General features: G+C 33.7%; 1 protein-coding gene across 1 annotated transcript in view; it reads left to right on the top strand.

Moving 5' to 3' along the window:
• LOC136968330 (PMS1 protein homolog 1-like) overlaps positions 1–27236 on the top strand; it is a 47737-nt gene that overhangs the window by 10476 nt on the left and 10025 nt on the right. The window contains exons 4-7 of the mRNA XM_067262330.1: positions 2327–2472; positions 5802–5924; positions 11646–11792; positions 21473–22168. Of these exons, the coding sequence (XP_067118431.1) occupies positions 2327–2472; positions 5802–5924; positions 11646–11792; positions 21473–22168 (1112 nt within the window). The remainder of the gene's footprint in view (positions 1–2326; positions 2473–5801; positions 5925–11645; positions 11793–21472; positions 22169–27236) is intronic.

Here is a 27236-nt window from a genome sequence, read left to right on the forward strand (position 1 = left end):
TTTAATTAATTATTTTTGATATTTTGTGTTTTTTATGCAGTTTAATAAAACATAAAATATACCATATTTACCCAAATGTAAGGCACACTTTTACTTTCCCAGCTCTTGTTATATATAACAGAGAGAAAGTATGATAATGGATATTTGTGGGGGGGTATAATTTTGTTCAACTTCTTTGAAGCTTAATAACTCCCATGCTTTTTGTCAAAAGTTTCTAAAATTTAGCAGGAAGGATTGTGTATTAAGGGGATTGATGCTATTAAATTTTAGTGGTTAAAAGTCAAGGGGATGGGGAGATAAAGGGGGTCATGTGTATCTCAAATAGGGTTGGACTTAATGATGATTTTACTTGTTGTTAGCATTTACAACTTTTTATAAGACCTGTCTCTATCCTCAAAATTAAGCTTTTTGTCATTTTATAATAATTAAAAATATAAAAAGACTTTTTAATAAAATATCATAACAGATGGCATCACATGCAGTTTTAAATGTTGCCAGGAAAGTTAAGTAACTTGGATTTTTTTTCTAGGTTTTAGTATCTTGAAAAATAGTGTGTATCTTAGATTCTATATAATACATCATAATTAGTGATCTCTGGTGTTCCAAATCTTATTTTTCTGCCACTATAAGTCACAGATTCCATTGCATTATTTTAATGATTTTTATTAAACCAATATTCATAATAGAAAATATTTAAGTCATTGGCTTAGCTCAATCTCTTTAGACTATTATAGTAATATTGAAAGTACCCCAGAAAAAGTTTTACAGTAGTCTTTCAAGAAATGTTACATTTCTGATGTTTTAAATGGTACTGAGTATACAGTGGAACCTCGCTTAACGAGCACCTCACACAACAAGTATTTTGCATAACGAGCAAAACAAATTGTAAAAATTTGCCTCGCATAACAAGTGATGAGGAGAGAGGACGTTCCAAATTGTGCACATGCAGCATGTTCCATCAGTCTGTGTTTAGCACTCCTTCTGCTAGCATCTTAGTGTCGCTTGCAATCACATATTTTTCCAAACTTGTGTTTACACATATTACTTATAAACATCAACAACCATAGCCCGTTATATAATAAACATGCCAAACTATATGCGAAATTCTTGGGTCATTAAATTTAATGACCGACTTCCAAATTAAATTTTAGAAATGTCTGAATTAAAAATTAACTATTTATAATTATTAAATTTAATACGAGATGGAAACATAACTGCCTACCTCTAGTCAAATTAATTAATTTCTAATATTTAATTATAACATTTACATAACCCAAGAATTTGGCATATCGTTTGGAGTGTTTATCAAACATATTAGCTGTGATTTTTTTTGTTTTTGCAAATCAAATTCTCATTCCAGGATGGTTCATTTTGGCGCTAGAAGAAAAGATGATGATGATGATGATTCACGTTTGTACATGATTTTTTTGACAGTGTATATTGTACAATTTTTTTTGAGTAAATGTTATACATAAAACATTTGAGCATTTTTTCGGCATGGAACTCATTATCGTATTTTACATTAATTTCTATGAGAAAAATTGTTTCGCTTAACAAGTGTTTTGCATTGCGAGTAAGACTGGAACGAATTATGCTTGTTAAGCGAGGTTTCACTGTAATTTTGTGAGAGATGTGAACATTGAATTCAGTGTTGATTACTGTTGTTTTAGTTTACTAAAATTAACATTAAAACTATGTTTTAGTCATTCAAATGAAGTGTTAGTACTAAAAACAAAAGTATAACTAAAATTGCACATATTGTATATATTTGCCAAAACTAAAACCCAACAATATGACTAAAACAACAGTAATGTTGATTTAGAAGAGTCTAACATGAAAAGTGAAGAGGTTTCTGACTTCAATACCATGGAAGACAATGATACATAACTTACTTTGCTTGCCACAAGTTTGTCTTGCATTGTCTATTTTTCAAAAAAAAAAAAAAAGATCTGTGGATGAGCATGTAGAATTTAAGGTGCATCTTAGACTCAAGTAAATACAGTAAATTGTTTAATACTAAAAATCAATCTCATACAAATATAGAAAATTATTTAATTGTTGTAGTCTCTTTGATATTTTAGTATTTATATATAAATGAATAAAGGTAGATTTTGAAACATTCAAATATATCATGTTATGTTGTTATATTATACATACCGTAATAAGATAGCAATGACAAAGAAATATTTTAATTTAAAAAAAATTGAATAGATTGTTAAATCATCATTTTTCAAAATATATGAATATGATTTCTTTATTTAGAATTATTTTATTATTATTAAAGTTTATTAAATTCTGACTAATATACAACTCTTAATTATCACAGATGTCCGTTTTTCTGTGTATCATAACCATAGTCAAATCTGGCAAAAGATAGCTGTAAATGACATTAGATCGGCATTATTATTAACTTTGGGAACAAATATGGCTAATGTTCTAGAGCACAAGACAGCAAAGGATGAAAAAAATCAGGTGGTTTTTTTTATCATAATTTTTGGATTAAAACATTAAATTAACATCATTGATATTTTAAATTATTTTTTAACATTTGACATTGAATTATTTATATTAAGCAATCTGTGATCACCTTTAAAAATTCATTTTAAAGTTTACTGATGTCTAAGTTAAAAATATTATTAAATTTATGGTAATATTATTTACAAATTTACAAAATTTTTGTAATTACAGTGGGTGATCAGTTAACAAACACTTTTGCGAAAGATTTTTATGTTCGGACAACAAACACCTCACAGAACAAACACAAGAAGCGACATAAAATTGCGATTGGTCTTTCCTTGTCTTCAGGCAACAATTCAAAACTTTTCGGAGCATGGTAGAATTCAACATCGACGCTCGACCCGGTATATACCAATCGGATAGTATTCCTCCGAACTTTGAAATTCTCCCTTGTAATTCCATCCTTCTATTTCTCTGACAGAAACAATTCTTTTATAGTATTCGTGAGACTGTCGGGTGGGCACTCCCTAAGTTTTGCATCAGTTTTTATTTTCGAAAGGTGAGAGTATAATAGCAAAGGTAGAATGGGCAGATGATGTCTGGTGATGCTGGGCAGTATGGCTCGAACAGGTCTACAGTAGGCCGCAGTTCAGTCTTATCTAAGAAAAGATACTGCATAATCAAGAAGACTCAGACAGCTTAAGGAGTAACAAAAATCACACCTGAGAAATAAAGAATATTGAGGAGCTCATAATGGAACATGAAACTGATCTGATGACAGAGGAATGCCAAGAACTCTTGAATGAAGAACATCAAGAAACTCAGTGAGATATGCTCTCTTCTGAAAAAGAGAATTAATGCTGATATCTGCTATTAAACATCTTTTGAAAAAGTAGAAGGATGTCAGAACAACAGTCTTAGAATGGCATCCAAACCAAGTTGAGCTTAATAGGGTTGGGGATCTCTACAATTACATTGCTACTAATTACGTCTGAAAAATCCTGAAGAAGAGAGAAAAGCAATCGACATTAGACAGATTCTTTATCCCCCACAAACGGAAAAAACACGACTAATAAAAATGCAAGACTGTGTATGTATGTATTTTTTTTATTACATATAAGTAAATGTAGTAAGAAAGTATATAATTTTTTATTTATTTTTTGGGGTCTCCGGAACAAATTAATTAAATTCCCATAAAACCTACGGTGAATTGATAATCTGCTAACGAACAATTCGGATAGCGAACAAAGTCTTGGAACAAATTATGTTCGTTAACCAATCACTCACTGTATTATTAAAATTAACTTTTAAAAAATATGAAAAATCTTTATTTAAATTGGATTAAATTTTTTTTCATATATAAAAAGATTAATAACTTTATAAAGATAAATTTGGTTTTAATTAAGAGCATATTTATGAAAAGATGAATCGTGTTTTTTATAATATCTGACACTATATCCTTTGAAATAATACTTAAAAGGATTCAATTGTACTTAAAATAAAGGTTATTATTTTCTGAAGTAAAATAATAATGTTCTAAATTAAAAATATTTAAATTTTAGATTAATATGTGACAAATTAACTTCTCTGAGGTTTCCTGCATAGTTGTAAACCAATGTGAAAATGGCATTCACTCAGTCATACTTTCTCCATGCACCCAAAATGGAGGCATAAGTTTATTAACAAAAAAAGGTTAACACAGAAAACGCTGATTATTACAATAAAAGATGATAAAATTATCACTATTAATTTTGCTCCTCTTTCGTTGTTGTTTCACATCTCATCAACTATATGGTTATTAAAATTATATTAAAAATATATATAAAATTTCGATAAAATTTTAGCTATTTCTTTTGTTTTCCCGACTTTACATCCGAGGTGAAATATTAAAAACAATAAACTGGTATTAAAAATACTTTAAAACCATTACTGTTTGTTATTTTCTTTATTTTTCTGGTATATGCATTTTGATCTTTTGATCCTTGTCAGTACATTCACAGGGCTAATTTTATCTTACGAACAAATAAATATCTCAAAAAAATAAGAGCAAAAAATTACAAAAGGCTATTGAGATATTTATTTGTTTATAGGATAAAATTAGTCCTGTGAATGTACAGTACTGATGAGAATCAAAAGATCAAAATGCATATACTAGAAAAATAAAGAATATAACAAGCAGTAATGGCTTTAAAGTATTTTTTAATACCAGTTTATTGTTTTTAATATTTCACCTCGGATGAAAAATCGAGAAAGCAAAAAAGACAGCCAAGATTTTATCGAAATTTTATCAAGTTTTCTATATTTTTTTAATATAATTTTAATAATTAAATACCTGACTTGGTAAAAAAATATAAAAAGAATTAAGAGTAATTTTATTAGATTTAACAATATGGTATTTAATTTTAAGTTTTTTAAAATACAAAACGTTTATGCAATTTAAAGAACTAAATCGATTATATTGAGTGATTGAATAAAAGTTTAGTTGTGAAAAGTGCAGCAAATAGAGTTTTACGATGCTGTAAGTTGGTCACGCCACAATTAACATTTAAATCTTAAACATTTATTTACTAGCTACTTCAGAAATAATATTTGATGCTATAAATAAGTAAAAATGCTAGTCGTGATAATTCCAAAATTTGTTCTTTTCGTAGCTGTACGAACAGATTCTATAAGCTTATCCAGTCTCCAAAGATAAACACCATATTTAGTGAGCCTTTTTTCTAAGCAAATCCAAATGTTTTAATGTTTTTTCTCAGATAACTTTTTCTTTATGGCAGAGTTTTTTTCTATTAAACACAAACCTCATGGACTACTACTTATTAAAAAGTTTATAAACATAAGCCTTGGTATGCACAGATGCTTGGGATATTTACACACAAAATGTTGCCTTCATTTTCAGCGACTTTTCTTTTTTATGTAGCTCCATTATAAAAATTTCTTGTTCTATATCATAAGGCATTTCCAGTTATCACAATGCTTTAAATAACAATAATGAACTAATACTTTACTTGGAAATTATTGTGACATACGATGAATCAGTCAGGCAAACTTGGCTCATATCATTACCAAGTCTGATTTGCGATGTGACTAAACTCTTCATTCTATTCCTTGAAAGTAAGCATTTTGTTTGATTACCCAGTGAAAATAATACATATTTTCAAAATTTTTAAAGGAACTAGATTTACACTTTTATATCTAAAATTAGAAATACATAATATTCTAATTTTACATAATTATATTTCAGTTTTGCAAATCACAACAGAATGAATAAAAAATTCATTTTGTATTAATATAAAATTGTCAAAAATTCTGTGATTAAATTGTACTTAATTATTTAATTTTAGATAAAAATTGATGCTTTTTTACCAAAATTGGGTTTAAGTATTCAACAGACAAGTAGACTGTCATTAGAAAGAAGTATTGTTGCAGTCAATTCTCGTCCAGTTCGTATTAAAGATGTTGATAAGGTAAAAAAGTTGTTCTGTATATTATTAGTTATTTATTCTTATAGAAAATTTTAAAAATTGGCATGCATATTACTATTTATTTTACTTTTAATTATGTAGAATGATCATAATTAAGGCATCCTTATTCAAAGTTTGCCGTGGAGAAATACAGAAACAAAAAACTCAACTAAACTTAAGTAAAAATATTTCTTGAAACACACACAAGTGAATCCGTATTAAAAAAAAATAGTTCAAAAATCACTACCAAAGGAAATTTGATACTTCAAGCAGACTGTGTTTGCAGAATATTCTCTGACAGTGATTTTTGAAATTATTTATTTTTACAAAAAGCTAAAGGTTTAATCTCAAAATGCAATTATAAAAAAAAAATGAACTAATAAACCTAACGAACAAATGTGAAATGTGATCAATAGATTTTATTGTGTTGGTGATTTATACAAAAGAGTTTCCATGTGATGATGCCGAAATTAATGGAAGATACGACAGAGCTCACTTAATGCATTCGACGTTCCAAACTTGTATCTGATGTATTTGGTGATAGGATGCAGATAATCACGATAATGTGAGATCTGGATTTTATCAGAGTCACTTTTTGTAATAATTCGTTTCAGGAATTTTCCCCTAGTATAAACATCCTGTCGAAAAACGGCCCTGGACGAGAAACTGTGTGTCCCCGGCCAGATAACTGTCAACAATCCTTTGTTCTTAAATTGTAACCTAGATCGTCTTGCAACCTTAGTTTACACTTAGCGTCCGAATTCGTCATGTATTTTGAATCCCGGGAACACCTATGACACAAATCGTCATCCGCTTACGATCACGTGACCGATTTCCCAGGCAAAAAACTATAAAAGCCACTCCTTCCACCCCCTCGGGGGAGTCTCTTATCATCTGCCGGACAAACGCCATCGCACGTCGTCGCCGACTCGGACCTACTGTCCGAACGTCTCCGCGCTCAGTCGCGAATATATAAGACTGTGCCTAATTAGGATACTACTCTCCACACCGAGGATATTAAGGTGTTAACTCTCTGAGGAACTAAAATGAGGTATGAACCGAACCTGTAAGCTCTCTCTCGAATCCTATGCGACTTAGGGAAGTTAGTCAGCTGTTGTCTTTGTGTCCTTTGTTAAATATTAATAAATCTTGTTATAATTGTTAAATGGTCTCCTCTTTGCCTCGAATATCGCTTCGCCTTATCGTCGACCCCATCTGTCTCACCTCCTATCCACTCGTGTAACGCGTAACGATCAGAAACGAAACAGCCATCCTTGAAACATCGGAAACGGGAGATACGACTTTCTCCTGACCTCCCCCGTTCTCACGTATCGGTTATACCGATCTCACATATTGGTGTCGATCGAGTGGGGTTTCGACTTATTCGGCACTCCCCCGATTTCACAATAATATTTTTTTTTTACAAGAAATGTTCTGTATTTTAAGTTGCCATATTATAAGCAGTTATAATATAACTCTGATAGACCTTGCTTTTGAATTGTCACAAGCAAATATCCATAACTAAAAGTAATAGGATTAAAATCATTTGAACAAGACGACCAAGCTAAACAATCAGTTACTCTGCCTTTTTGGAACATTGTCACAGTACCAACATCTTCGGATATGAGGAGGTTCTCCATCTTAGAAATAATTGAGTAAATAAATTCTTTCTGCTACAATAGTGGAAAAACAAAATTGTTTAGCATTTCTCAATCTCTCTGGACAGCAATGGTGTTGATTACAGTTTTAGTTTGACAATTTTCTATGAAAAAGAATAGGTCAGTCATAAATATTCCTGTAAACACACACCATAGGTTAATTATTGGTAATGGCAAAGGAGTTCTTTTTTGAGTACTATTCCAGAAACCATCATCCCTGGTCTGGTTGTTGGTAGTGCAGATTTTGAGTGCAGTTTTCCATCTGTAGTATTCCTTGCAGGTTCAGGTTGCAGGCTCAAGTGAAACAATTAAGTTCTACTATTGTAAGTGGAGAAACATTAAACTTATGCAATACACCCACACTCCAGCAGTAAAGAATTTATTGGTTTACATGAAGATTCTTCATTCCAAGTGTGAATAGTTGTTCTGAATTTCATTCAGTAAAAATGAGCCTCATTTCCTCACAAGTTCTTCTACAGTCAGATATCATCCATATGTATTTAAGCAAGAAATATCAGAGAAAATGTCAGTTAGTTTCTGCATCATTAGAAAATATATGTTGAATGTCTCATTTTTTAAGAACAAACATGTAACAATTTTTATGTAAACTTTCTGCACAGTTGCATAGAGTATATCCAACTGCCTGGGCACTTCTTGTTCATTGCTGGAACCTACTGCACTCTATTAGTATTCTATATTTTTAAGATAATGTCCTTAGCTTGTTGTTAATAAATTTGCACTCTCTCTATGATTTCCCTTCAGTTTCTTTAAATTGAGAAATTATTCTGAAAAAACCAGTGTTACTAGACTTCTTTGCAGTTATATGCATTAAGTTCCAGAATTATAGCAGTGATATTATTTAGTGCTTTTTTCATAGTATAACTTCATGAATAACACATTCAGCAATTAAAAGTAATTATCTTTTCGGTATCTGCAAGTATTGCGTGAAATGTCACACGTTTTCTTTTACACATATCAATTGACAATAGAAGAAATCAATTTTCAAGTGTTATACTTCTTCTTTGCTTTTATTGTCAAATTTCTCCTGGTAATGATTTTTGGAACTACTTTTTTTTATAGAAATTATTTCTGTGTATTTTGAAGAATATTTCTACTAAGTGTTGTTGAATTTTGATTATTACATATCTCTGCAAGTGACTTTGATCATTCTGTATTTACATATAAAAATTATTCTAAGGAATTTGAAACTGAAAATACACAAAATATCAGTCTATTATTTTAATATATATATTGGATTGACCAAAAGGTTTGTTCAGTTTTTTCCATAAGATGGCTCTAGTAGCACTTAGTCTTTAACTTCATTGGAAACAATTTCGTTAGATTATATTGAGACAGCTATCATAACAGTGTGAATTTTAGGAAAAGTTTATCAAAATTGGTTAATTTTTGTTGCTTTTGTCTATTTTAATGTTGGAAAAAAGCAACACTTTTGGCAACAGTTTATTATTTTAAGAAATGTAAACATGCAACTAAAATACAAAAAAAGATTTATTCAAAGTATGGAGAAGATGCTGTGACTGATTGAACATGTAAAAGTGGTTTGTGAAGTTTTACTTGGATATTTTTTGCTGGATGACGCTCCACAGTTGGATAGTCCAGTTGAAGTTGAAAGTGATCGGGTTCAGACATTAAGAACAATCAACATTATATTATGTAGGATACAGCAACATACTCAAAATATCCAAATCAAGCATTGAAAATCATTTGCACCAGGTTGGTTATGTATATTGTTTCGATGTTTGAGTTTCACATAAGTTAAGTGTGAGCCTGTGGATTTTAAAGGGAATTTTAAAGTTAATCGTTTTGTTCAAAATATAAATATTCCCAATAGAAAAAATGGAAAATTAGATCGGAGGTCACCGGTTGTAATAACAAGTCAGTGGGAAGTTGACACTTAGCTGTCAAAAATACTTCGTCATCGTTGACATTTGACGTTCACGTGACCCCTTTCCCACGACAATAGTATAAAAGCAAGAGCTACTGGAAGCTCGAGGTGATCGCCATAGGAAGTTATAATTGGTGATAGTGCCACCTCGACTCCTGGACCTCCGTACAGCAAACCCGATCCAGCTAAAGCGAGAAGACACCAGTTGGAGGACATTGAGCACTCCTACCGCTTCCATGCACACGTGATCGTTGCATACAGCTCTTCATATTCGTCCGTAGAGGTATTTCGGGCTAAACTTTGTAAGCTCTCTCTCTGATACGTAGATTAGGCATGCAACATTTCGAGATTAGTTAGCCATTTTGTGTAAATAGTATAGCTCATAATTGCATTTAACCTTAGAACTTATATAGCCTCCTGTAATCTAGATTTAGTTATTCAATAAATGCTTAGTTATTTTGTTAAACTTGTCTCCTGTCACTCCAAACCACCTGTCACTTGCTCACCTCCCTCGTCACTCGATAAAGAGCCATCCGAAACAACAACGTGAGTGGTCCTTGCAGACTGTTGCCAAGTAAGTGGTCAGTAGGGATTAACCCTTGGCCCACGGTTTCTCACATAAGTGAAAAAATGTTCAAATGAGATTCTTTATTTAAACATAATGAAAATGTTTCAGTATGAAAACAAATGATGACAGGCAATGAAAAGTGGATACTTTCAATAATGTGGAACATAAGACATCATGGGTCAAGTGAAATGAATCATCACCGACTGCACCAAAGACCAGTCTTCATGCAAAGAAGGTAATGCGGTGCATATGGTGTAACTGGAAGAGAGTCCTCTATTACGAGTTCCTTCTGGAAAACCAAACAATTAATTCCAACAAGTACTGCATGCAATTAGAAACTGAAGACAGCACTCAACAAAAAGTGTCCAGAGTTAGTCAAAAGAATATGCATAATCTTCCATCAGGATAATGCAAGATTCCAAGTTTCTTTGATGACCAGACAAAACTGTTACAGCTTGGCTGAAAGTTCTGATTCTTTTGCTGCATTCACCATACATTGCACCTTTGGATTTTCATTTATTTCAATCTTTACAAAATTTTCTTAATGGAAAAAATTTCAATTTCCTGGAAGACTGTAAAAGACACTTGGAACAGTTCTTTGCTCAAAAAGATATAAAGTTTTGGGAAGATTGAATTATGAAGTAGCCTGAAAAATGGCAGAAGGTAGTGGAATAAATTGGTGTATACATTATTCAATAAAGTTGATGATGAACATGAAAAATGTGTCATTTATTTTTAATTAAAAACCAAACAGACTTTTTGGCCGACCCAATACAAGGCTGTCTATTTTAATCAATCCATTGGAATAACTCAAACAGTATGCATCCTACAAAATAAAGAAAATCATTGAATCAAGAAATGAATCTCCCCGCCTATTCCAGTAATAAAAAGTATGGTTTCCCATTAGAAAAACCTTATAATTTAAACCTTAAAATAATCTTGACCTTTGACCTAGACCATAAGGTATATCCAGTTGTGAAATTTCCATTGCCGGGTTCAAAAATGTGTGTTCCTATTGAAAAAACAGACTTGACCCTCAAATGACCTTGAAGGTCAAGGTAACCAATTGATTGGCCCTTCAAAACCCTACAACTTTTATCTACACCTTTTTCCCAAAGTAATGAGATCCAATTAAGTTATTTCATTGTCTCAAGATAAAAAAACTCGCCCTGTATATATACATATAATCAATTTACTGGAATAACTGAAAAACAATATACATATATATATATGTATGTATGTAGGTTTTATACTTTTAATATTATTTAATATTTTTAAATATTTAAGTTATGTGCTTTGACAAGTATATTATATTGCTAATAGTTTACCATTATAATTTAAGATCACTAGATGAATTGTCTTATATAAGTTAATAATTTTTTAAATAAAATAGTTTTGCGATATAATTCTTTATTAAAATTATATTTAATGTTAACGTTTAAAAGATTATTAAATGTAACATGTATAAATAATTTAAAATAAGCTTAGATAAAAAGTTTGGCAGATGTATTTGTTTTCATTATGACAGATGAGAGAGAGAAACAGACTTTGTTTTTACTGTTAATAAAGTATTTAATTTTTTATTTATATAGCTTTTAAACATATATTATAGTAATGGATATAATATGGACAGTAGATGGTCAAGATATCCAATATGTTATGTTTCTATCGATCTTCCTTCATCAATGGTCGATTATAACATTGAACCTGATAAATCCAGTTTATTATTTCTCTCTTTGGTAAGTTTTTTTTTTATGTTTGATTAGATTTACTTACTATACGGCTGATTAAAAAGTTATAAAGAAATCAAATAATAAACCATTGTATTAAATATAATCGTAAGGTTTCTTTTGCCAGATTAATATCCTTTTTTTTTAGTGTTTTGAAATTTATTTTATTGGCTTATTTTTAATCCCATATTTGCTTATTTTTATTTTTAAATGTTATGTGTGATTGATATATATAAAAATTTTCTCAATATGACTTTCTATATAGATTTTAAGAATTTAAAATTTCGGTCTTCCACTGTAGAAATAGTGAAGTTATTGCTGTATTTCATTAGTTGTAACTTATTTATTTAATATTATTATCTAACATACTATGAAATACAATAATATATATGGGAAATATAACACACGCACACATACAGTATTACTGATAACAGTGTTTCAAATGAAAATTAAGATAAATATGTAATATATAAAATTCTCAGTTTGTTTGTAGTACCATTTTATTACATAAAATATGATATAATTTACAAAGCGTGTTAATTAAAATTGTAAGAGATTATGTGTAGATTTATTAATGAAATCAAAATAAAATATTGTATTATTATATAATAATATGAGAAGAGGAGAGAATGAAGGACAAAGAGAATTAATTGTCAGTTTGCTAAAAACATGATGAGTTAAGTTTGTGGTAAAATTGTTTTTGCTTTAATCTTTATAATGTCAGAAAGTTTGATAAGAATCTTCAGAATAATTTTTGTGGGTTATCTAGAGCAACCTTGTAGTGCTTTCCTGAGAGCAAATAATTTGACCTTAAACTAGGCCTGAGATCTTCAACTAATCCGGTATTTCTAGAATGAGAAATTCAATATAGTTGGATATAGTTGGATACTAGATGACATGAATTATTTCAATAATTTCAGAATATATGGCAGAATCAGTATTAATACACTCATGTTTGTGAAAATTGCAACACCATGAGAGAATTGTGCAAATTGAACCAAACTTACAGGAAATGTAAGGTGAGGTAAGACATGCAAATGATTAGAATTACAAAGCTATTGCGCATGCATGGAATGAGAAACGGCTCCTTATCAGCCACTTGTTCCAGGTATATAAAGGACTGTAAAGATGCATTGAAATCCATTTATCTTTCTCTGTCTGCAGTAAACGTTTCATGGTGGTCAATATGCCTTGTCAAAAGTGGAGGAAGCCATACCGACAACTAACGGAGTTTGTACGAGGCCGCATCGTTGGTATGCGAGAGGGTGGATTTTCGTATCGAGAAATCGCAGCCCACACGCAGTGTAATGCCACAACAGTGATGCGTGTTTGGAAGAAATGGACAGAGGAGAACCAAATAAGGCGAAAACCTGGGAGTGGGGCAAGTAATAGGACAACGACACGGGATGACAGACACCTCATCCACGTGGCTATGATGGACCATACAGCATCCTCTCGTGTGTTAGCACAATGTTGGAGCATGGCTACAGGTGTTTTGTTGTCTAGCTCCACAGTTCGTTACCGTCTGCTGCAGCATGAACTGCATGCAAGAGTTCCTCTATGCAGGATTCCCCTCTCGCTGATTCACAGACCCCTTCGACTTCAATGGGCTTAGCAACACAGTGCATGGCGTGCCCAGTGGCAACAAGTTGTTTTTTCCAATGAATCTCGCTACAATCTGCAGTACAATGATGGAAGAATACGCATCAGACGTTACAGAGGGGAACGTCTGCTCCCACAGTGTGTTATCCAGCGTCATACCACACAAACACCTGGCATCATGGTGTGGGGAGCTATTGGGTATAATTGTCGATCCCATCTAGTGCACATTGTGGGCAACCTCAACAGTGATCGCTACATACGGGAAATTGTGGAGCCAGAGGTCCTCCCCCTTCTTTGATGCATTCCGGGTGCTGTATTTCAGCAGGATAATGCCCATGCACATGTTTCTCAGACTGTACAAGCCTTCTTCAGTGCACAACAGGTTTTGCTTCTTCCATGGCCTGCTTATTCCCCAGATATTTTGCCCATCGAGCATATCTCGGATTTTATTGGTCGGCGACTCGCTTGTACAGCTGGTGGAGCACACAATAAGACTGAACTTTGGCATCAAGTCAAAGCCATCTGGAATGCCATTCCCCAGGATTACATTCAGAACCTCTATGATTCAATGCCACGACATTGTGAGGCTCTCATCGCTCAGCGTGGCGGACACACAAAGTACTGATTTCCGACGATCTTTTTGTTTTTTTGTCTTGTAAATTTGATCGTTTATTTGTACCACTATCAGTAATATGTGGAATAAATTTCATTAATTTCTGACAATTCCTTCATGGTGTTGCAATTTTCACAAACATGAGGGTATAAAGGAGTGTAACTCACCGTTTTCGGAAACAACAATAGGTTACATAATAATGAGGCAAGTACCAGACCAGGACTTTATTTAAAACTAATAATTTCCACAAACCACAGACAATATCAAAATCTTGTACAGCTTTCTCATAATAAAGAAAACGTTTTATCTCCTCCTCAAGCTATAAATAGTGTACAGCCAAACACAATTTCCTCGAACTTATCACTGACGTTTACCACCTTGGTCACCTGAAGCTCTCTCTCCTTTTGGTCCTGGCTGTTCCGCTTTTAATTGTTCATCCAGTGTAGCTCCGCACTGTCTAATTTACATAGGATGATGTTCCAGGATCGGGCAACGATGCAAACTAAGTTAAAAATTTTCGTTTTTTTGTTCTTTTGGTCATTGGTGCTTGGGAGTTTGTCCGTAACAACAAAAAAAAAGGAACCAAGAAAAAGAAAAGAACAAAATAAAAATAACGCCCCAAAACAAGAATTAATGATCGGACATTGACTCCTTTACACCCCTCCCCTCTTAAAAAAAAGAAATACTGGATATTTCTTTTATAGGGTTTGAAAAATATTATATACCAGTAAGGGTGCCCGTCCTGGTGCCGTAATATTGGTAATAAAGCTGTTGTTGTAGATATTTGTCGATGAGGAGGAGATTTACAGTTTCCTAACATCGATGATTGACAATAAATTGTAACCATTATCGGTGCTATTGTTTTCTTTATTCATTTCTTAGACCTCCGTTTGGCAGTCTGTCGGTAGTCTATTTTCTTTCGGGGCCGGAGTCGTCGGGGTGCTGGTGACGTCTGATCAAGAGGAACTGGTGATACGGTTGGAAATAAGTTGTATTTCTTAAGGTTTGATATATGATGTCGTCCATGTTTGGCTCCTGTAGCGGGGTCCTGTAGTTCGTAGACTAATGGCGATATCACCTTGGAAATTTCATAAGGTCCAGACCATTTCGGGGCAAATTTTGCACTAAAACGTTTGGGAGAACAAGAAATTGGATGAGTTTTTAATAATACAGGTGTACCCACCTTATATGAGAGTGGCTGCCGTCTTAGATTATACGTTCTTTCTTGTTGGCGTTGAGCCTTTCTTATGTTTCTCTGTGCTTGTTCTAGAATCTTTTGAAGTTCGTCATATTTTTCTTCTACACTTTGAGGTTGGTTAGGCAGATTTATGAGACGATCCCAAGGAAGTGTTATGTCTCTGCCGAGGTGTAATTTCGAGGGTGTAAATTTCGTAGAATCTTGTACACTGGTACGTACAGCAAGAGCTAACTTCTGGAGGTGTAGATCCCAATCCCTATGGTTTTTCTTTACGTATGCTGCGATCATTCTGCCTAAGGTTCTATTCACTCGCTCCGTGAAGTTCGACTGTGGGTGATAAGGAGTAGTTAATATGTGGTTTATAGCTAGTTTCTCACATACCTCACTCATAAGTCTTGAGATGAATTGGGGTCCGTTGTCGGATACTAGATTTTTCGGCATGCCGTATCGGCAACAAAATTCATTAACAAAACAATTTACAACAGTAGGTGCTGTAATGTCTTTTAGTGGGAATAATTCCACCCATTTGCTAAAGTAATCAACTATTACGAGCATATAGGCATTACCTCTTTTAGATCTAGGATATGGTCCTACTATGTCAATACCTACTTTCTCCCCTGGCTCTGACGTTTTCGTACTTTGCAGGAACCCTGCAGGTTTTTGTTGTATCCATTTAGTAGTTTGGCAGGTGTGGCAGCTGGATACATATTGTTTAATCTCCTTATTCATACCGGGCCAATAACATCTTTGCCCGATTTTTTTGACCGTTTTTCTCGATCCGAGGTGCCCTGCCGTCGGATGATCATGTAATTCATTTAATACTGCAGGCCTGAGTGCCTTTGGAATTACGGGTCGCGGGCATCCTCTGTCGTTCTTCCTACGATGGTAATGTAATAAATCATCAATAATTTCATAGTGTCGTGACTTACCAATTAATTCGGATGCCAGTTTTGGATCTGAGGGTAAATCCCCCTCCTGTAAGTATTTATACAACTCTTTCCATTCGGCGTCGTTTCGCTGTGCCTGGATTATTTCCTCTCTATTAGTTATACTCACGATGGTTAATAACTTCGTAGAAAGATCCGTTTCCTTTACATTGTCCGCTTCGAGTGGTAAGCGAGATAAAGCATCCGGAAGCTGGTTATCTTTGCCACCCCTGTGTCTAATAGAAAAGTTAAATTCTTGTAGGCGTAATGCCCACCTCATTAGCCTACCTGAAAGATTTTTCGAACTCTGTAGCCATCGCAGAGCTGCGTGATCGGTAACTACCGTGAAGTCCGTCCCATCAAGGTATTCGCGGAACTTTTCCACAGCCCAAACGATGGCGAGGCATTCCAATTCGGTTGTTGTATAATTTCTCTCAGCTTTCTGAAGGGTTCGGCTTGCATAGGCTATGGGGCGGTCTTGACAGAGGACAGCTCCAAGTCCTACGGTGCTGGCATCGGTGTAGAGTACAAATGGGACGTTGGGTTCAGGTAGCTGTAAAACAGGAGCAGTTATAAGGTGCTCTTTTAATAATTGGAAGGATTTCTCACAGTCGGGACTCCAATTCCATTTGATACGTTTTCGTCGCAGACAGTACAGTGGTTCGGCTATAGTTGCATAATGTGGAATAAAGCGGCTGTACCAACTACACATACCTAAAAACGTGCTTAGCTGCTTCGTGTTGTTAGGTTGTGGAAATTGTCTGACTGCTTCCACCTTACCTTGGTCTGTGGACAACCCTTTTTCAGTTACATGGAACCCTAAGTAATGTACATCGGGTCGACAAAAATGACTTTTGGTTAGTTTGATTGTCAGGCCTGCCTCCGACAGTCGCCGCAGAACGTTCTCAAGGTGTTGAAGGTGGTCTGAAAAGGTAGACGAGTAGATAATTATGTCATCTAAATATACCTCGCAATAGCGGGACCTCATTCCATTCAGGATTTTATTCATCAGGCGTTGAAAAGTTGCCGGTGCGTTTTTTAATCCGAATGGCATTACTAAAAACTCGTAGAGTCCTTCGCTAGTAATGAAGCTTGTCTTGGCCCTATCGCCCTCTTTTACCGGTACTTGCCAGTACCCTGACGACAAATCCAGTGTAGTAATGAATTTGGCCTTTTTTAGCGACTTCAACAAATCTGAAATGATAGGTAAAGGAAATCTATCTGTTACTGTTATACTATTTAACTTACGATAATCTACACACAGTCTCCAGTCTCCCGTCTTCTTCTTCACCATCACTACAGGCGACGCCCATGGCGAATTGGAAGGTCTGATTATCCCTTCTTTTAGCATTTCTGCTATTTGCCTTTGCATTTCTTTTTGCTTTACAGGCGAATACCTATACGGTCTGCTCGAAACTGGAGGGGCATCCCCCGTCTCGATGGCATGTTCTACGTAGTTGGTGAGTCCAGGGTGGTCACTAAAAATATGTGAGAATTTATTCAAAACAGTTTTTAGTTTTGTTAACTCTTCTCCTTTCAATGGCGTCTGCAATTCCTTTAAGTTGTATTTAATCCCTACCCCTGTCTCGGGGATAGTAATTTCCATTTCTGAGTTACTAAAATCCAACACTGCCTTATATTTCTGTAGGAAGTCTCTTCCGAGCAGGCATGGAAGTAAAAGTCCGTCAATCACAACGAGTTCATGGGACAATAAGGTGCCATTTAATCGAAGGTTGGCCACAAATCTGCCCTTTGTTTTATAATACCTGCCCTTTATGGCTAATTTAATATCAGGGCCTGGGCGAAGAATTATCCCCGGGGATTTTCGAATAATTTGGCGCCATATGTCCGCACTTATTAACGAATGGTCCGCACCAGTGTCAATTCTAGCACTAGTCATTATATCGTTAATAATCAATGTTAGTCCTGGTAAGTTTGTTTTAGTTTTTAGTATTAGCCCCAGTTGAGAGGATTTTTCATACCTCGAGGACCAAGCCCCCCTTCTTGGCCTCGGTATTAGTTTAACTTCCGGGTTCCCCTCTTACCTTGGTCCTGTATAGGGTCAGACGTTTTCGGAACTGTTTGGTATCCGGCTCGCTTATTTTGGGGGCAGTTCCTTGAATAATGCCCAGTAATTCCACAAGTATAACATCGTACCGGAACTCTATGGGTCGTCTGAGGCTTTCTTTCCGCACTAAGGGGTTGAGTTAGTGCGCGTTCAGGTAAACTTTCTCTCGAATTATCGGTTCGTTCCGCAGATCGGTGACTGGTCGGCTTTCTCCGAAATTCGTACTCCTTGGCAGTTCGCACTAAGTCATTAATAGAATAACAATGTCTAATTTCTAGATACTCACGTAAATTTAAAGGCATTTGAGTCGTTATACATTGGACGATTTCTTCGTCCCTGGAGTAGGGTTTCCACGCACGGTACAGCTGAACAGTGTCCCAAATGTACTGTTCGACACCAGACATACCATCATACGATTGGCTGAATAATTTCTTTGCTAGAGCGACTTCGTCTGTAAGAGGAGAATACAATTCTTTAAGTAAATGGGAAAAGAGAGGCCAGCTATTACCTACTCTTTTCCGTCCATCGTTTCTCCACCATTTAGCTGGAGAACCCTCTAATAAGAAGGCGGCTGTATCAACCCAACGATTAGCTGAGACCTGATTAACGAAAAAATATTGTTCCATATCTTGGATAAAGTCGGCCGCCGGGTATTCAGATGTCCCGTTAAATGTTTTAGATGGCGTAGGTTGAGCATTGACAATCACCACCGAGGTATTTGGTGTCACTGGTGGGAGGGGAGTAGATGTACCTGTTGGCGGCCTATTGGGAATGCTTCCCCCCGGACTGGTTTGGCTCACTTCCCTGGGATCGGGTCGGTTCTCGGCTGGCGGCTCCGCCTGCTTAAAAGATAAGGCAGAAGCGATACTTGCCATACTTTGCGTCAGTGCAGCGACTTGCTGCGATAACGTTGTCAGCTGGTTTTGTAAAGTCCTGAACTCTTCACGAGTAATGGAATCTTCCTCAGACATTATTTTCTCGTCCATACAAAACAAATACACTAACGGTTCGATCTGAAATAAACTCAAAAAAAAACTTGCTTATGACCCATAAGGTCCCTGTTCGGGCGCCAGTTATGTAACTCACCGTTTTCGGAAACAACAATAGGTTACATAATAATGAGGCAAGTACCAGACCAGGACTTTATTTAAAACTAATAATTTCCACAAACCACAGACAATATCAAAATCTTGTACAGCTTTCTCATAATAAAGAAAACGTTTTATCTCCTCCTCAAGCTATAAATAGTGTACAGCCAAACACAATTTCCTCGAACTTATCACTGACGTTTACCACCTTGGTCACCTGAAGCTCTCTCTCCTTTTGGTCCTGGCTGTTCCGCTTTTAATTGTTCATCCAGTGTAGCTCCGCACTGTCTAATTTACATAGGATGATGTTCCAGGATCGGGCAACGATGCAAACTAAGTTAAAAATTTTCGTTTTTTTTGTTCTTTTGGTCATTGGTGCTTGGGAGTTTGTCCGTAACAACAAAAAAAAGGAACCAAGAAAAAGAAAAGAACAAAATAAAAATAACGCCCCAAAACAAGAATTAATGATCGGACATTGACTCCTTTACAGGAGGAATACTTTAATACGGTCAACTCGCCATAAAACAAACAGTGATAAAAGCAAATTCTTGCATTAAAGTGAATTTTGCCATTTTCCTTGCAAAACACCATTGTCACGATGTTAATTTTCATGCGATAAATCAAACAAAAATTTTACAAAATTCACTAAATTGAACTGTAAACTCCCATGCAAACATATATCTTCACAAACCCCAAGAAATAACCCTATTTCTAATAATGGTTGCTTTTTACATTTTTTGACATAAACTGTGTTGAAAAATGTGAAATATGGTAACTGTAATAAATGTTCCATTTTGAATAGAATAGATTAGTAAGTAAAGACAGGGTCAACTTCCAATTATAGAGCAATTTAAACATCTTGTTTTAGCAGACTATTCAACTGTACTTAGAAAATAGAGTTTAAAGTTTAAGGACAACCACCTGTTTAAATGGATATGGTCCCAGGCAAACATGTGCTAGTCTGCATATTGAATAGTGCATACAGTAATGTCAGATTTGGCCACTTTGCACCAAATTTGGTTTCTTTTTTACTCTTTTGGCACCAAAACACATTTTCTACTTTTTCAAACAATCTGCAAGAGAAAAAATCGTGGATTTCTTTCAGCTTTGTTTTGTTTAATCACTCCGATATACTGCTCCACACTTAAACGGTGAATACAGTGTCATCCTCATTTTGTTTGATTTGAAAATCATTTGAAACATTAACTTGTTTTTGTAAATAAATTTAATTTTATTTAACTGTTTTTAGTAAATTGAAATATTATAATTTATAGATTTTGATTGCCTATTAAGTATTAACTCCCTAAATTATACAACCTTGACCTGAAATCATTAATATGAATTTTTAATAAAGCAAACTAACTACAGTACCCGTAACGATTTGTATTAACATAAGTTGACTGTATTAGCCTGGAGTGGGACTTGAATCCACTTTGGATTGAGCTTTTCTTCCAAAATATTCTTAATTAAATTTAACATGAAATAGCAGCTTAACTACCTATTTCTAGTCCAAATCGCTAATTCTAGTCCAAATTAAAATCTGATTAGTTAATCTCATAGTAGCTTGATAAGAATCTGGCTTTAACATTTCATTAGTAATATTTATTGCACTGTTTGAAAATATGTTAAGATTACAGCTTTGTAATGAGGGTATCAAACACTCAATACCTAAATACAGGTACTCCGCACTTTACGACCGAGTTCGGTTCCGACGACTACGTTGTTAAGCGAATTGGTCGATAGGCGAGGAGCTTGCGCCGGGAATATAGGATCGTTGTAAAATTATACAAATTATGCAACAAACTTCAAATTTATTCATAAAAAGACTATTATAGTACGCTATTAGCCTATTATAGTACTATAAGACTATTATAGTGTGCACAAGCCTATTATAGTACACTTTGTGCGCATGTCACCATTCGCCACTGACCGACACTCAAGCCGAGAAAGGGGATTCCCGGAATTGCAGGTCGAAACTCGATTGGTCGTAAGTGCGAGTGGTCGTTAAGCAGATAGGTCATAAAGTGAAGAGCACCAAATAAAACAATATTGTTCTTTATAAACAACAGTGTGTTGTAAGCTTTTAAATTCAATGATAAATATTTTTAAAATAATGATAAAAGTATGTTTTTATAAATGGAATAATTCCAATAAATTATTACTAATGTTATAAATTAATTACTTTTTTTTATAGGACTCAGTTTTGGAATTATTGAAATCAATTTTGCAAGGTTTATACGGCGATATTCATAATAACGATCAGAATTCAACAAAATATGTAGGAAAAACTAAAGAGATTAATTGTGAAAATTCCAAATGTGATATGATCTCAGAAATAGACAATGAAACTATTGAAAGAGCTGAAATTTCTTCTGAAAAAAATAAAATTGATGACAGTAGTGAAGATTTACTAAATAATAATAAATCAAAAAATAATCATTTACAGTTGGATGAAAGAAATAATAATAATAATATCAGTGATGAAACTGTATCAGATGTAATAATTGTAAATGAAGAAAACCATCAGAATCCAAATTCAAGAAAAGACTGTTTAATACAATCTTCAGAAAATAATAACAATATACCTAAATGCAAAGAAAAATCCTCCGATGTTAATATCGAAGCTTTTGTCACCTCGTGGTTAAATGAGGATGATGAATTTGATGAAATCAGTAAAGAAATTGAATTAGAATTTCCACCAGTAGATGCTGATGACAATGAAATTTTACAATTGACTAATAACAAAGATAATTCAAATTGCAAAAATATTACTAATAAAGATGATAATGCTTGCAAGAAAACAATGGAAAATATAGGACAAACAGAAAAGAACGAAAGGATCAATTGGTCTCTTGGTAATATTAGAAATGAACAGGGAAATTTTATTGAGGTAATATTATAAATTAATAATTTTACTATTTTTGTATTTTATTGCGTAATGTTTTAAGATTTTATTCCACGAAGATAATGTATATATTTAAATTTTCAATATGCTAGTTTGGAAATGCTAATTTGCAAATTAGTATTTGCAGACTACAAATGTATAACTGTAATAACAATAACAATTTTTGCTTAGATAAACTGATAAAAAAATTAAGAATGGACATTTTCACTTTTCATTTGTTTAAAATATAGGATAAATTATTATTTTTAGAATAAATGTTAATGTGTTTTTATTGATTGATTGTATTTTTGATTTTCTACCATAAAGAAAAGACAGAAATCTTTATTTTTTCATTTTTCTCTCTCGGTTTTGTTACGATGTGTACTGGTGGCGACACCATCGGCGTACGAGAGCATCGGTCGTCGGTCGTCTGTCGTACAACTTACCACGTGTATGTCCACTTGTAATGTATTTGTAAGCGTACTATAATAGGCTGGCTATTTAATTAATAGTTTATAATAAATAGTTCTCAAACTTTACTAGTCTTAAAGACAACCAAGATCCAACATTATAACATGGTGTCAGAATTATAGTCGTCGTCGTCTTCTTACTAGCAGCAGCTCGAAATAATGAGTTCACCGGTCAGTAATGCAAGTCAGCCATCTTTAACTTTGTCCCGTTTAAGTGGTCAACAGGAACTATGCGGCAATCCAGTTCCATCGTTATTATTAGAAGGAAATTCATAACTGGTCAATCTGGTATCAGAAATTTAAAATATTTTTGCGGGCTAGTAATTTAGAAAGTGAAAGTGATTCCCGTAAAGTCGCCATATTTTTACGTTTTGTCAGAGAAGATGCGTTACAGGTTTTCAATTTCTTTAACTTGGATATGGACAATTGTCAATATTTGGATGTAGTAAAAAAATTTGAGTCTCATTGTAAACCTAAAACTAATCTCGCGATTGAGAGATATAATTTTTTGACCAGAAGACAAAAACAAGACTAGTCAATTGAAGACTTCGTAACTGCACTTAAGAACCTAAGCCTAACATGTGAGTTCAATAATCTCCGAGAGAGTTTGGTTCGAGACATGTTTATTGTTGGTTTGTCGTCAAATAATAAAGTCGTCGGATCTAGGCTACTTCAGGAAGAAGGCTTAACCTTAACGAAAGCCATCAGCATAGCCAAAAGGATCGAAATTACTCATCGTCAGGCGGAACAGATTGAAAAGAACAGTGATGCTCAGATACTCAAAACGAAAAGTTCAATCACAACAACATTCGTCGTGGAAATCTACAAAATAAAGCCACAAGTAGTGGAAGGAGGACAGTCTTAGGTGGTCATTGAGAATTGTCGTCGGCAAAGTTCTCAAGGTTTCGTCAAACAGGCCAGGACAATCAATTATTATATACGCATTGTGGACAGGTACACCGAAATAAATGTTCGGCTACTAATGCTGTCTGCAAGCTTTGTAACAAAGTAGGTCATTATGTGAAACGTTGTCGTACTAGACAAGTAAAATATGTTAATGTTAGTGATGATCGCGACCATGATAGTAATAAGTCGGATCTCTTTGTCATTAGATCTATTAATAGTTATAATAATCGGTTAAGTGAGCAGTGGTTTCTAAAACTTAAGATTAATAACAAAGTGTTAGAATGTAATTTGGATACGAGTGCTCAGGCTAATGTAATGTCAGTAAGAAATTATAAAAGTTTAAAAATTGCTGGAAAAATACAACCTACGGCTGTAAGGCTTACGTCATTCTCATTAAATGATATACCAGTTTTGGGAACAGTGTTAGTCAATGGTATAATCGATGATAATTTGTCAGCTAGTATTCATTTTATAATTACCAATACTGATAGTCAGACCATTATAGGGCTACCAACATCCAAAGACTAGGTTTAGTCGAAAGAGTATTTAAAATCAATAATCACGAGTCAGTCCTGTTGCAGTACAAAGATGTATTCGAGGGTCTCGGTTGTCTACCAGGTCAATATGATATATCCGTTAACAAAGATATAGTACCAGTGATAGAACCGCCTAGAAAAATACCGTTTATGTTAAACGAAAGGTTTAAAAAAGAACTGGAACGTATGCAATCTTTAGATGTTATAGCAAAAGTAAGTGAGCCTACCGAATGGGTAAATTCAGTCGTTATTGTTGAAAAGAAAGATAAGTCATTGCGAGTCTGTCTAGATCCAAGAAATCTGAATAGAGCAATAAAGAGGTGTCATTATCCATGACCAACTGTAGAAGAACTGAGGTCAAAATTAGCTGGTGCTAAGTATTTTTCAACTTTAGATGCACAGTCTGGATTCTGGATGATAAAACTGAGTGAAAACAGTTCAAAGCTAATCACATTTAATACGCTTTTTGGTAGATTTAGATTTAAGCGTCTTCCTTATGGTGTCAAGTACCCCAGAAATTTACCATAAAATCATGAATGATTGGTTCTCAGACATACAAGGAATCATGATATATCTTGATGATATACTGATTTATAGTCAAACATCCCATAACAATCCCATAACGAGATACTGCAAAACCCATAACGAATCCCATAACAAGATACTGCAAAAAGTCCTAGAAAAAGCTCATCAAATTAATAAAGTTTAATAAAGTGTCATTTTCTAATGAGAGAAGTCAAGTATTTAGGTTACATTTTTAGTCAAAATGGTATGTGTCCTGATCCAGCTAAAGTCAGTGCAATATGTCACATACCAGCACCAAAGGATATAACGGAACTTAAATGTTTTTTGGAAATGGTAAATTATTTGGGATCTTACATTGATAACTTAGCTGATAAAACCGTCAACCTATGTCTATTGTTAAGAAAGAATATAGTGTTTCATTGGTCAGAGAAATAGCAGTCAGAGTTCCAATTATTAAAGGAGGTAATTAGCAATGCTCCAGTCAACTTATTTCCATCCTAATCAGCCTTTAACATTGTCTGTGGATAGTTCAAAGGCAGCAGTTGGTGCAGTCATACTACAAAACAAGAGACCCATAGCCTATTCATCAAAGTCATTGACAGAGTGTCAGTCGCATTATGCTCAAATAGAAAAAGAGCTGTGTGCAATTCAGTATGGTTGTAACCAGTTTCGTCAATATATTTACAGTCGTCGGGTCATTGTGGAAACTGATCATAAACCTTTGGAGACATTATTTAAGAAACCATTGTCTGAAGTGCCAGTGCGTCTACAGCATATGATGCTGAATCTGCAACAATATGATCTGAATGTTACATATAAACCAGGCAAATTCCTGTTCATAGCAGATACTTTAAGTAGGGCTCCAGTAGATACACCCGATGCAGAGGATTCTTTAGAGGAAGATCTCCATATACATGCAAACTTATTGATGACTAATCTTGCAGTGTCTCCTGAACGTCAAGAAGAGATTAAACTAGCGACCCTGATGGATGCGGATCTCCAAATCGTTATGAAATATTGTCTTACTGAGTGGCCTACATCAAGAAACAAGCTTGACTGTCAATTAAAACCTTACTTTAATATACGTCAAGAACTACATGTTGTCGATGGTTTATTGTTTAAAGGTCGTCTACTTGTAATTCCTTTAAGTCTTGGTTCCAAAATATTAGACATTATTCATGAAGGTCATTTAGGCATCGAAAAATGCCAAAGACAAGCAAGAAGTGTTGTATATTGGCCAAACTTAAATGTCGATATAAAAATCAAAGTAGAACAATGTCACGCCTGCATTAAATTATGGATCTTGACCAGGCATTTTAAAAACTTTAGAAGTTTAAAAAAGTTTGCTCTTGTAACTTCTAATGACAATATGAATTTTATCAAAATATTAAAGAAATTTTAATTGTAATCATAGATTTACATTTGCTTTAATCAGTACAGTTGTAAATAAAATTTTAGAATGTTTTATTATATAATTTGAAAGTTATTAAGCTCAAAAAATAAATCTAATTTAAAAAATAGTATACTGTACATATTATTGCATGCAAATCCAGTTTATTTAGTTATTAGCAAGTATTCTGTGTTATCAGAGTACTTGCTAATAACTAAACAAACTGGATAAACTAAATAACTAATAATACTTTTGATTATCTGAGGTACTCTTAATCTGTATTATCTTGGATAATTGAATTCTGCTGTATATATGTTTGTTAAAATTTATTCACATTATATACATAACATTTATAATATTTTCAAATAAACAATAACATTAATATTTGAAACATTCTAACCCACATGCTATCAATGCCGTAAGATATCGGGCTAGATAAAGGCTAAAACAATATTTTAATTATGAAATAATTTGGTACTTTTTTTCTTTCAATATTTCTAAATTATTTAAAATTATTTAATTAAAAAATTATAATTATTAAAGTTAATAAGAGATGGTGCCTAACGCCTCACTCTAGTACCAAATTATTTCATAATTAAAATAATAATAATAGCCTTTATCTAGCCCGATATCTTACAGCATTGATGGCGTGTAGGTTATTATATTTTCATATTATCTTATTATCAAATTGTTTAGAATTATAAAATGACTATTATAAATCTAATGCCAGTAATATATTTTTATTGCCACTTTAATAAAAGTATTGCCAAGTGGTGATTTTGGTCGTATGCAGCATTACCCCATAACTATTGCTGTATTATTAATTTCAGACAAAAATCTGTTTAATATGTATTAATATATCAAGATTAATCAAATGTAGAATTGATGTTGAGAAAGAAATATCTTTTCAACATCAATGTATTTATTTAAATAAGTAAATTTTATGTCTAATAACAACTATCAATTATTTTCAAAACCAAATTTGAAAAATGATGTTGAACAGGATTTATTCATGTTGTTGAGGCAAAATGCCTGTGAGACAACTTGATTGATGTAAAGTTTTAATAGTTGATATAATGTTTGAATAATTTATTTATTTATTAGTCAATACAAAATGCAATTGGTTAATGCCCTTCAAAAATAGTATATTACTTCCAAAAATATACATTTAACAAACTTATAGGAAAAAATAAACACAAATAATATAAATAAGATACGGCGTACTCCCAATTATTCATGCATAGAAT

This window comes from Centruroides vittatus, unplaced genomic scaffold (assembly GCF_030686945.1).
Source record: "Centruroides vittatus isolate TY-2023 unplaced genomic scaffold, ASM3068694v2 contig_1428, whole genome shotgun sequence".
Classification (NCBI taxonomy): domain Eukaryota; kingdom Metazoa; phylum Arthropoda; class Arachnida; order Scorpiones; family Buthidae; genus Centruroides; species Centruroides vittatus.